The sequence below is a fragment of the Condylura cristata genome, unplaced genomic scaffold, assembly GCF_000260355.1.
Source record: "Condylura cristata isolate star-nosed mole 26May11 unplaced genomic scaffold, ConCri1.0 scaffold00017, whole genome shotgun sequence".
Lineage (NCBI taxonomy): Eukaryota > Metazoa > Chordata > Mammalia > Eulipotyphla > Talpidae > Condylura > Condylura cristata.
In genome coordinates, this window is record NW_004567118.1 from 3382073 (window position 1) to 3394328 (window position 12256).

Here is a 12256-nt window from a genome sequence, read left to right on the forward strand (position 1 = left end):
GGCAGACTGACGAAGTACACTGCTGAGGGGGACAGCGAGTGGCTCGGGAGAGGTCTGCTGCGCCATGTGGGTCTCTTCGGGGGTGGGGATGGAACTCACTGAAGCGGCAATGGCCAGCTTGTAGTGCTGTACTTTAACCTGCTGGGCCACCAGGGAGGGCTGAGGTTGTCACTTTTAACACTGCTGTGTTCAGGTCTGAAAAAGGAGTCTGGCCTCCTGGGCCCATAAGGTATTTTGGTGTCAGTAGAGGAGAAGCCTGCGCTAGCTGGCCATGGTCTGTACTAGGGTACAGCTGAAGCCAAAAGTCTGTTTCGCTTAACTAAGAGGCCCTCTCAGCCACCCCAGGGTTGTGCCTTTGATCAGGTAGCATCATCATACACTCTTGGGTCAGGAAGGAGTGGGGGTGTCCTGAGCATACCCCACTGTCTCTATAACTCAGCAGTCCAGTCTCAGTGTTCTGGGCTGTTATTCAGCAAAGTCTGTGTCTCCTCTTTTATCTAGGTTACAACTTGGGACATTTGAGCACTTAGTCCCTGCCTGATGGGACGTATTTCCTGCTGCAGTGCCACTCTCGCTTGGGGTGACTCAGGGTGGGTTTCAGTAACTTGTGCGTTTTTTTTCCCCCTGTTCTTCGGTAGATAGGGGGCACTGAGGAATATAAGATCTGCCACGGCATCAAGGAGGGCCGCATCACCAAGCCAGTGGTCTGCTGGTGCATCGGGACCTGTGCCACCATGTTCTCCTCCGAGGTACGACCCGCACCCCCAGGCTTGGAGTCAGAAGGCCCAGAGAGGCATCTGAGGGGTACACATAGTCATCTTAGGACAGCTAACTCCACCAAGAAATAGCGAGTACTTGCTTGGTACTGCAAGGTCTAGTTCTCCGGAGTCTTGAGTCTAGCTGGGAGGACTACTCCTCACAGGTTAAGGCCAGAACAAGGTTCTGAGTCCCAGCTCGGAGTAGGGAGCTGGAACCTTCCACCTGGAGGAACTGAGAAGGCTTCGTGGGCAAGGAAACACTTGAACTGTGCTGATAGGAAGGAGAAAGAGATTGCCAAGCAAAGGGCAGGTTGAGGAAGGAGAGGACACACCGCAGGCTCAGAGCTGGGGAGAGACACTGAGTTCTGTGTGGGGACAGAGGGGAGGAGGGGAGGTTTGTTCTGGGTGTGTTAACGTGCTGGAATTCATGTGACAGTGCTGGCGGCACCCAGTAAGTGTGGGAGTCGTGTCTTGGGCATAAACACCCTCCGAGGGGTGTGTCTCCTGTGGGGTAGGGTAAGCCACACAGCTGTCCCGTGCTCCAGCTTTAACAGCCCTGTCTTGAAGGTGGCCTGCCGGTGCTGATGTAACCGAAGGACACAGCCACCTGCCACCTGCCAGTCATCAGGAGCTGAGCAGGCTGTCAGCCCTTGCCCTTGCTATGGCCCCGGAAGACACAACATGGCCTTCAAGGCCTCCTGCGGCAACAGTAACCCTGCCCTTACCCCCTCGTGCCTGCTCCCAGCATACCTGCTGCACCTGTCTTTCTCCCTTCAGCTCCCTGCCTACCTCAGAGTGGCAGCATTTGGTCGTGGGAAATTGCACCTGCTCTGTGAACCAGCAATTCCATTTCTGTAAATTCACCCTGGGATATGCATGTAAAATATGCAGTGTACGTGTACAAGGATGCACGCTGCAACATCACGGTGGTGACAGCAGGCACCATGTACATGCTGCTGAGGGGACTGTGGCATGGCACAGCCATATGTTGGGAGTCTGGGGTGGCCCGTGAAGCAACCTCCCTGTACCTCCATTTGCTGACCTGTGAATGGGGATGACGGGGGGGGCTGTTGTGCAGCTGAGCGTCGTCGGTCTGGGTATGCAGGTCTTAGCAACGACCTATTTTCATCCTTCTTTGATCCACTTACTGCATGAAGCTGTTCTGATTCTCTTTCTTCTGGACTCCGCTCCCCCAAACACCCACCCAGATATCACTCCTCGTCCTCAGTGGACGTGCCCCAGAGCAAGGGCCTGGCTCTTGTGTCTCTGCGTGAGACACACCATCGCCTCATGGATAGGCAGCTCCGAAGAGGTTTTAGCTTGTGCTTTCCAATCATTTTTTTTTTTTTTTTTAAGATTTATTTACTTGTACATACAGAACTGGGGTACAGGCCAGAGGCTCAGGGGTGGTGAGAGGCTTCACCAGAGACAGAGTGGGGAGCAGAACAGGCAGATCGACGAAGTACACTGCTGAAGGGAGCAGCGGGTGGGTCAGGAGAGGTCTGCCACACCATGTGGTCACCTCCGGGGTAGGCGGGAATTGAACTCATGCGGAAGCGGCTTTAGATTCTCAGTGCAGTGCTTTAACCCGCTGCGCCACCAGGGAGGGCCCCCAATCATTTTTTAATGAAAAAAATGTAGGCCTAGACAAAGGTGGAATAGAAGGACCATGACTGCCTGGCTCATAGAAGGGTTTTGAAATCCTGGAAGAGTCACAGGACCTTGCAGGACTTGCTTTCTTAGAGGATGTAAGCTGGGTACCTCCAAACAGCTCCCAGGAAAAACTGAATTAGTCTGTGGGGACCTGGGGAGACCAGGGTAGTGATAAGGCAGCTTTTTCATGGGGACTGTAGCAGTGATTCTCAGGACAAAATCAACAAACCAGACAGACAAAAATGAGGGCAGCTCTGTATGAGGCAGATTTGGGGTACCGTGTCTCCTGGAAACGTCCCGGCTTTATTTATTGGAGAAGTTTCAGAATTACGCTCGCGTGACTTCCTTGAAGCCAGCATGCTCTGAGTTTATTTGAGCACAGAATTCCTCCTCCCCACCCACCTGTGCAGATTGAGCCCCACACAGAGAGACCTGCATGGAGGGCTGACGGTCGGCAGGGCTGCTCACCAGAGCCATGGTCCTCGCCTCCACCACGCCAGGGCACAGAAGCCGACCGCCTGGGTTCGGCACGACCTCTGTTGCCCTGGGCAAGCCACTTTGCCCCTCTGTGCTTCCACATCCTTTCTAATGGCAAAGAGTGCTAGCACTAGAATGATTACCTGAGGGAAGTTCTGAGAGAGTTGCCTGGACTGAGAAGGCGTTACTGTGGCAGGTGAAATGTCGCACAGCTACCGGGTCTGCCCTCAGTCAAGGCTCTGGCTCAGGCTGACGTTTCCCTGTTGCTTGCTCAAAGGCAGTTAGCTCTTCCACTTGGCTTTCTCTCCCCCTTGCTCACTTCCTATCTCCAGTTAGCCCCATATTCCACTGGTTTACGGTTGCTGCTGTGTGGGAAGATAGACTAATTGTGTAAAATCAGATTCTTTGGAAAGAATGCAGAAATTTGTATTTTTTCCATGAAATCACCTTTTTTTTACCTATTACAAAAAGCGTCTCTTGGACAGTCAGCCTGTGTGAGCTCAGCCTCTGGTCACCCGTGTGTAGCTTCATTTCTCACTAAGCTCCAGACTGCTCCTGTCCACCGCCCTGCCCCTGCCCCTGCCCCAGGGAAGCTCAGGGACGGGTCTGTGGGTGGCTGCCAGGTTTGTCTCTGGCTCCCGCACACACCAGCGTGTGACTCGTCTGTACCTGAGTCCCCGTGCCCTGAGCCCATGGGCCGCGGGAGGCAGGGCCCCGCACGCAGCCCTCCTCGGGGACTAGCAGCCTGGTGAAGCTGCTCTCCTTTGCCTTCCAGGTTCAGTTTGGCCATGCTGGAGCTTGTGCCAACCAGGCCTCTGAAACTGCAGTAGCCAAGAACCAGGCTTTGAAGGAGGCAGGGGTGTTTGTGCCCCGGAGCTTCGACGAGCTTGGAGAGATTATCCAGTAAGTGCCTCGCGGGGGCCGGCCTGCCCCTCCGGCGGAAAGGGGCCGTGGCCTGGTCCCTCTCCTCTGTCTCGTGTGGCTGTACAGAGGGGCTGGCCTCTCTCTTCCTCTTTGGCCTTTGTCTTGTTTTAGTTTGTAGAACAGCGGTTCCGGGTTGTACAGGCTGGTGCTAAAACACGCTGTTTCTGCACTGGCCATCAGGGAGTAGGTGGACACAGAAATGCTCGAACGTGTCCCCTTGGGCCCACTGACCGTTACTGCACAGGCTGCCGTCGCCCCTTTCCCCTCCTCCATCCTGTCTGGGCCTCCAGGTCCTACTTTCTGTAACACCCATTCCGAAAAGGGCGCAGGCTTTTGGACAGAACCTTTTCATGTAGTTCTCAGGGTTCCAGCTGGTGAGAATACACCTTCGACAGGAAGGGTGCAGGAGAAACTTAAGTCTTTGGGTGAGGAGGAGTGGTGTTCTTGGGATGACTCAGAGGAGCCAGAGTAAGAGCCGTGTCTTTGCCCTGCTCTCCCCGCCCCCAGGTCTGTGTACGAGGACCTTGTGGCCAGAGGCGTCATCGTGCCTGCACAGGAGGTGCCGCCCCCCACCGTGCCGATGGACTACTCCTGGGCCAGGGTGGGTGCCGCGCGTGTCCTGGACGCTGGGGCCCAGGGGGTCTGGGTGGGTTTGGCTTGAAACCGTGGGGCCAGCCCCACCTACTACTACAGCAACCTGTCACTGCTCTGGGCCCCAAGCCACCCCAGGGGGGCTTCTCCAGACCAGCAGTGGTCACTCTTGAATCCCAGCCCCTCCTACTATGTGAGAGCTTATGAGGTGGCCCTTCTGACCACCGGGCACAACAAAGGCAGGCCCCGGCGGGCGCTGGCCAGGGGTGTCTCTCACAGCTGTGTGTCCTGACCTGGGCCGGGGACAGGGCACTCGGTCAGTGTCCCCTGCCTTGTGTATACTGCTAAGGGGCTTTGGAGTGAAGCAGAGAGTAGTGTCTGCTCGGCCTCCTCTAAGGGTATAGTTCAAGGGGTAAATTTTCTTAATATTAAAGCACTCTTAGAAATCAGTTGTCAAAAGAGGGAATCCACTCAAAAATAGGTAGGAAATGGCCTTTCACTGTGGAAAAAGGCTCAACCTCACTCCATACAAAAGGAACCAGGATTAAAGCAGTAGGTACCTATTTTACCCTGTTGCTGTCCACTGTTTGCGGGGGCGTGGAGACTGGGGCATTTGTTTCCTGTTGGTGGGGAAAGTTTCGGAAAGGTAGTTGGGTGACAGCAGTCACCCCAGTGAGCGCTCATACCTGGCCGTCCAGCGACTGTCGAGAGCGCGGCTCAGAGAAATGCTGGTGGGCGCAGCCGCGTGTGGAGAAACACTTCCTGCTTGGTCGTCACCAGTGGAGGACGGGCTGGACTGCGGCGCTGCGCTCTGCTGGGTCCTGCACAGGGTCAGGTCTGTCCCCGTGCACATGCATAAAGGTGGACCCAGGTCCAGAAAGAGGTCCCTGGACATACCAGCACCGAGCCAAAAAAGCAGGGTGGGTGGATGCCAAAGTCAGCGTTTATCTGGTTGGTTGGTTTAAATTTTCACAAGTTTGCAATTTTTAAGAAGTTTAACTTTTTTTTTTTAAGTTTAACATTTTTAACTTGTTTATTCCTGTTACTTGGGGAGTGAAAATGTCACTTTCACTTTCCAGCACTTTTATCTTTTTTTTCTGTTAAATTTTCTTCTTTTGAGGACATCTAGCTTTTCTGAGTTATGTTTCTAATGGATATTAAAGAAGTAGACAGAGGGATTGATGTTCCTTGCCTACCTCCAAGGGGAAATCTGTGCTCCAGACCTGGAGATAGGACATTCAGGAGCCTCCATCCCATGTCCTCCGTGGGGAGAGGACACAAGGGATTCCCCCATCTCCATGGTCATCTCATTACATTTCCATGGGGGACAGGGTTGGCGGCTTTTGGTGAATTTTTTTTAAAGTGTCCTTTTAGACTCATTGTTCTGTGTGCCTTCTGTTCCTGCGTCTCTCTGAACCCCACTTCCTCTGCTGTGACACAGGCGTTTTGCTCCTTTTTGAGGTTGATTGCGTAGGGCACTGCGTGGCCCTGCAGATGCTCGGTCAGAACAGAGATAGTGCCCAGGCTGAGTGGCCCCCCGGCTCGGCCCACCTGTTTGATGTGCCCCGCTTGGCTAGAAGGGCTTTTGCCCTTCTTTCTTGGGAGTAGTTTGTCCGAGAGGTGCTGCTTGGCTCTCTGAACTGAGCACACGCCCGGGACACTTTGATTGTGAGAGCGCAGGAAAGGCGGTGGGCGCTTCTGGAGGAATCTGCTCACCACGGCCCTGCTTCCTTCTGCCCCGGGTCTGCTCAGGAACTGGGCTTAATCCGAAAACCTGCCTCGTTCATGACCAGCATCTGCGACGAGCGTGGCCAGGAGCTCATCTATGCGGGCATGCCCATCACCGAGGTCTTCAAGGAGGAGATGGGCATCGGTGGGGTCCTCGGCCTCCTCTGGTTCCAGAGAAGGTGAGTGTGGGGCTGAAGGTGCTAGCGCCCTGCTACCCGGCATGAGTGGTTTTCCCCCAACATGCAAGTGGGTTTGCCAACCTTGGGGGGGTATGTCCAGGGTCATTCTGAAAGGCTGGAGGAAAGAGATGCAGGCTGTCCCTAAAAGGCCAAACAACAGAGGCCAATGCGCTGACGTCCTCAGGGATCACTTTCCCTTGGGAACATTTAAAGAAAGGGGACAGGGCATATGCAGGCCTCCTGGGACAGGTAAGGGTAGTTAGAGGTGAGTGGACAGACCTGACGGAGTTGCTGAACAGGTGGAGTTAAAGCAGCTGTGTGGTGTCCTCTGCAAATCTGTGTCAGTCTGACTGGGAGGAGAAAATTGGTTTTTTTCTGCAGCTCCCCAGTTGAGCCCTCCTCTGGGACTTCCAGCCAGTCAGGGGGGCCAGTGAATACGTGATTCACGGAGTCCTGGCTTGGAGCTGGCACTGGGCACCAGTCCAGGTCAAAGTCTTAGTTTGTTTTATGCCCTCACCTGTGGAGAGGTGGGGCCTTGGTCCTTTCCTGGGAAGGTCCACATGTTTTAACACCTGAGCAGGTTTCGCTCTGCCTGCTCTTGTATCCCCATGTCTCCAGGCCTCGTTCTCCATCATCGGTTGGGAGGTGGAACACTGTGCAGGAGGCCTGAGGGGCCCCGCCACTGTACAGGGACAGGGGTCTCGCCTTTCCGTCTGGTCCATGGAGGCAGCCACCCGTGCAGGTGGGGTCCTGTTGCAGCCATTTGTGCTGAAAACCACCCTCAGAGAGGAGAGCGCACACCCTGTAACGAACTCTGTTAAAAGCAGAATTAGATGTCAGCCAAGTGCAGAGCTGCACAGGAATCAGGAGTTTTGCCTTGGCGCTGTGACAGGATAGACGTGGATTCGGAGCTGCTGCCCTGCTCGAATCTGAATGCCTTGTTCAGGGAAATGGAGAGAACAGCAGCATGGCTTCCTCTCCAGGGCTCCTGCTCCCCAGCTCGCCTCTGTTCCAACCGTCCGCCCCTTTACCTGCCCTCCTAGGTTGCCCAAGTACTCCTGCCAGTTCATTGAGATGTGCCTCATGGTGACGGCTGATCACGGGCCAGCCGTGTCCGGGGCCCACAACACCATCATCTGCGCCCGGGCTGGGAAGGACCTGGTCTCCAGCCTCACCTCGGGGCTGCTCACCATTGTGAGTACCTCACTCACCCATGGCGGGGCGCTGGTTTTGGCATCATGCTGCCTGGGGTCCTGGCAGGAGCCCCTGAGGGCACAATCCTGTGCTGGAGCGCTTCAGGGCACACCTACGCGCCAGATAGGTGCGTGAGACTGAAGGCAGCTCCCATCGCCAACAGCATTGTGGACTTGTTTCTCCTCCAGGGGGACCGGTTTGGGGGTGCCCTGGATGCAGCAGCCAAGATGTTCAGTAAAGCCTTCGACAGCGGCATTATCCCCATGGAGTTTGTGAACAAGATGAAGAAGGAAGGCAAACTGATCATGGGCATTGGTCACAGAGTCAAATCCGTGAGTCGTCGCTCTCAAGGGACCAGGTGTCAGGGCGGATGGTGACCAGAGCGCCCGGGTTTAGTTGGGGAACACCCACATGCCTGACTCCCAACATGCAGCATTTCCTATGTGCAGACAGATGTCAAACCAAGTTCAGCTTATTTTTCCCATTTTAAAACAGATGGCCCTTCAACAGTTTGCGTTGAAAATCCAAAATTTTGGTGTGAAAATGGATAACTTTAGTTTTCCAGAAAGCCCAGTGGCTTGCAGCAGTGAGGCTTTGTCTCCTGTTCACCCTGCAGCCATGGCTGGCTGTCACGTGAGCGGCCCCTATCTAGGCCCCTGGTCTCACGGCAGAAGGGAAACCATATTGGTGGACCCATGTAAAAGATCTTTTTTTTTTTTTACTGTATACAACAACTAGGATGTAGGCCAGAGGTGTGGGGTGGGGTTGAGAGGATTCACCAGAGACAGTGTGGGGAACAAAACAGGCAGATCTACTGAAACACACCACTGAGGGGAGCAGAAGGCAAGACAGGAGGGGTCTGCTGCACCCTGTGGATCACTCCCTGGCCTGGGATCGAACTTGTGCTGTAGCGGCTGCCCATAGCTTCATAGCACTGAGGTTCCCTTGAGCCACCAAGGAGGCCCCACATGAAAGTTCGTAAAGCTTTTGCTCACAGGTTGCGCAGCTCACTTGCCCTCACATTCATTGGCCAAAGCAAGTCAAACTACTGCTCTGGCTGTCACTGAGAGGAGTAATACTCTGAGAGAGAGCCTGATGGGAGATGCCAAGGAGTGAATATTTCAGCTAATAGTAGCCCTCTGCATGTCCTGGTAATGAGTTTTGTTGACAAATCAAAAGGAAAAAGAAGAGGGTCTTATAGGAAGAAAGACCCTTATGTCCTCAGGGTCCTTGGCTTTGCTGCTCCCAAACCTCATTCAGTCAGTCACTCCACTGGCCAGGACAAGGGTGTATCACTCACATGAATGCAAAAGGGTCAGTGTGTGACCCCAACACCTCTGTCCAGGCGTCCAAACACTCTGCTGGCCCAGGATAAGCCTCCAGAGGTTGCTGGATGAGGGCTGCATTAGGACCGGGGAGGGTGCTGGCGCTGAGGGATGTTCCACCCTGGCTTTGCGGAACTTGGCTCTCAACCCCGATCCCTGCCCCAGCGTAGGCCACCTGCAGCCTGTGTATCACACTCCATGGGAGACCATCATGGTACAGGTCCTGGCATGCACTCAAGCCACCTTTCTCCCCTACTGTGAAAGCCCACTGAGCAGCAGGGTCTCCTGAATGATGGCTCATCTCCACTTGTTGCAATTCCAGAGTCTTTCCTAAAATTTCAGGGGACTCTGGGGTGGTGGAGCACATGGCTGATACTAGAACTTTGCGTTACTTTCTAGATAAACAACCCAGACATGCGAGTGCAGATCCTGAAAGATTACGTCAAACAGCACTTCCCTGCTACCCCCCTGCTCGACTACGCGCTGGAAGTGGAAAAGATTACCACCTCAAAGGTGGGGGGGACCTCCTAGTTCCTGGGCCATCGTTTTGGGTGGTTTTCACAGGGGAAGGAGAGTCAGGTTACCTTTTGATTGTGTAGCTAAAATCAAACCTGATTTCCTGGAAAATTTTGCCTCTGTTGTGTGCATCCAGCAGACATTAGCAGAAATGTAATTAGGTGTTAGGTCCTTGCTAGACGTTGGGAATTGAACCAAGACAGCCGATCTCCTAACCAGCTGGGGTGGGCTCACTGGAGGCTTAAAATTGGTGATAAGAATTCATAGGAATACTGGGAAATGAGGAAAAATGAAAAATGTCAAATGCATTGAATAAGTTTTGCCTTTCCAGAAACCAAATCTCATCCTGAACGTGGATGGTTTTATTGGAGTTTCATTTGTAGACATGCTTAGAAACTGTGGCTCTTTTACTCGGTAAGCTTTACAGCCATTTTCTTCTTCATAATGTTTATTGACTTTTGTTATTTACTCCCAACTCAGACAGTAATACATGCTCATTATAAGGATTTAGAAAATACAGAGAGGTATAAAGAAGAAAATAGACATTGCCTCTGTTCCTGCCACCCAGAACACTTTGTACTTTTTTACTTTGAAACCAGAGAGATCAGGTTCCCATCCCTGGCAGAAATCACTTCTGGGCAGGGGGCAGTCACGCAGGCCACTTTAAAACTACAAGTTTATTGTGTGTTGCAGGGAGGAAGCTGATGAATATATTGACATTGGAGCCCTCAATGGCATCTTTGTGCTGGGAAGGAGTATGGGCTTCATTGGTGAGCACGTTGTTTTTTTAAGAATTCTCTTTCCTCTTTCAACTCCACTGTTCGGTTACACACCTTAACCCACATGATTGAGTCTGCATTGTTTTCTTTTTGTTTGTTTGTTTACGCCATTCTTCATTCTGTGCCTTTCTCCCTCTGGGTTGTCATCCCCGAGGCCTTCCCACCACCGGTTCACCCGTGTGCCATCACCAGTCCCGTGCCCCTTTCCCACCCTGAGTCTGCATTATCTTAACCATTATTCATAATCCTTCCTTTACCTGCCCTCTTGTTTTTCTTTGTTCTTAGAAATGACTTTGATTGCTAGCCTGAGAAAACAGAATTAAATCAGCCGTTCTCTTTTTCCAAGGTTCTGGAACAGATCCAGATTTACTTCCTCATTTCTTTGTATTCACATTTTCATTTCAGAAATCTTCCCCTTCCTTATCCTTCTCCTCCTCGCCAAGCTTTAACAAACTCGCCCACTCCTAACAAAAAGATGCATTGCATTTGCTCCGTTTTAGGACACTACCTTGATCAGAAGAGGCTGAAGCAAGGGCTGTATCGTCACCCATGGGATGATATTTCATATGTTCTTCCGGAACACATGAGCATGTAACAGCCAGGAACCCTGTTGCAGTAAAGCAAGACAGGAACTCCTTCCCCGGGAAATAGCGCGCAGACAGCTGGCACTGGAGATGCTCTATAGGATGGGCCTGGAACATAACAGCCACTGGTGTACAGGCACCAGGCGCCAACCCACAGGCTAACACTGTTCAGTCCATACAAAGAAGCTTCATTATTTTTTTTTATTATAAGCATAGAAATAAATACCAAGCCAATACTTGTGACATTTGCTCTGTTACCTGCTGTATTTATTTTTGGAAAACGCATTGTCAGGGTAGTGTGTTTTTTTTTTTCCTCATTGTAGGGCGTTACAATGTTGTTGGTTTTTTTTTCCATTAAAATTTTTTTTTCTTTGGAGGAAGGGAGAGAAACTTTTAAGACCTCAAAATACATTTAAAGCACCCCTACTGTCTTGTTTCCTCCTCCTCCCTTTTTTCTCATATGCCATGAAGAGCGTTGTATTAATCTGACCTTTCTGTATGTTATATGTTAAGGGTTTGTTTGGTATCACGCTAAAACATTCCATGTTGCAGACCAAAGTCTGCTTATGTAGGGGATGGGACCATTGCATCCTCAGCCATTGTCACAAAGTATGTGGAGTAGTAATTTAAAATGTAAAATTGTAACATACATATGTTTAAATGGAAACACAAAGCAAAAAGCTGTGAAATGTCTTGTGTCTTATGTTCTCTGTATTTATGCAACTGACTTGTATGTTACCTTGTGGGTCTCCAGCCAGTTTGCATCTGTAATCCACAAAGACTCTGGGCAGCTGCCACTTCAGTCTCTCCTCTGTATTATCATAGTTGGTTTAAATAAACTATATAGTAACAATGAAGACACACTGCTGTTTCAGACTATCCATATCCCCTCATCTGAACTGTGCTTCTGAACTGTGTGTAGTTTTTTTAAATGTTCACTCATCCTTCAAACAAAAAAGTCAAAGCTACCTTAAAAAACCCTACCTTCTCTAAGCCTGCACCTATTGCTCAGCGAATTCGAACCAAAGTTCTAGCTAGAAATTCCAGCTCCCAATGCAGGAACCATTCTTTCCTCTGTTTGCCTGCCAAGTCCTGTTGATTTATCCCCTAATTATCCTATGATCTACCTGTGCCTGGCCCGCTGACCAGTCTGCTGACTAGCTCCACTGTTCCCTTAACCGTCCATTCTCCAAACCACCACCACTGATAGTTGACAAGCGTATCTGAGAGCTCCGCGCCCTTGCACAAACCCAAAACTGATTTACTCCAGCACATTAAAAACAGTAACTGCGGGTCTAGCACTACGCAAAGCACGCTCGAGCATCTCCGTTCTCAGCGATCTTCAATGTCGTTAATAAAATCCCTGTCTTTAGAAAATAAGAGTTCCGAAATAAGACCACCTACTGAGTCCAGCTCTGCCTATCTTTGTGAACGTTCACTCCAGAGCCACCCTAAATCCTGAAATCCACACTCTCTCACCACCCAAGACGCTAACAGCGGGGGCGGTCTAAGCTGGCTTTCTTTGCCGCCAACTGGAAGGACGCTGGC

The 12256-nt window shown here is 51.6% G+C and overlaps 1 protein-coding gene across 3 annotated transcripts in view; it reads left to right on the forward strand.

Annotated features, from left to right (window-relative positions):
- The window catches only part of ACLY (ATP citrate lyase), a 61066-nt gene extending 50024 nt beyond the window's left edge, over window positions 1–11042 (forward strand). For all 3 annotated transcript variants that reach the window (XM_012726135.1, XM_004684182.2, XM_012726136.1), the window contains 10 exons: window positions 639–749; window positions 3664–3791; window positions 4320–4413; window positions 6156–6310; window positions 7354–7504; window positions 7693–7836; window positions 9229–9342; window positions 9677–9759; window positions 10039–10115; window positions 10625–11042. In XM_012726135.1, coding sequence (XP_012581589.1) covers window positions 639–749; window positions 3664–3791; window positions 4320–4413; window positions 6156–6310; window positions 7354–7504; window positions 7693–7836; window positions 9229–9342; window positions 9677–9759; window positions 10039–10115; window positions 10625–10719 — 1152 coding nt within the window. In that variant the 3' untranslated portion in view covers window positions 10720–11042. The remainder of the gene's footprint in view (window positions 1–638; window positions 750–3663; window positions 3792–4319; window positions 4414–6155; window positions 6311–7353; window positions 7505–7692; window positions 7837–9228; window positions 9343–9676; window positions 9760–10038; window positions 10116–10624) is intronic.
- Window positions 11043–12256: the final 1214 nt, after the last annotated feature.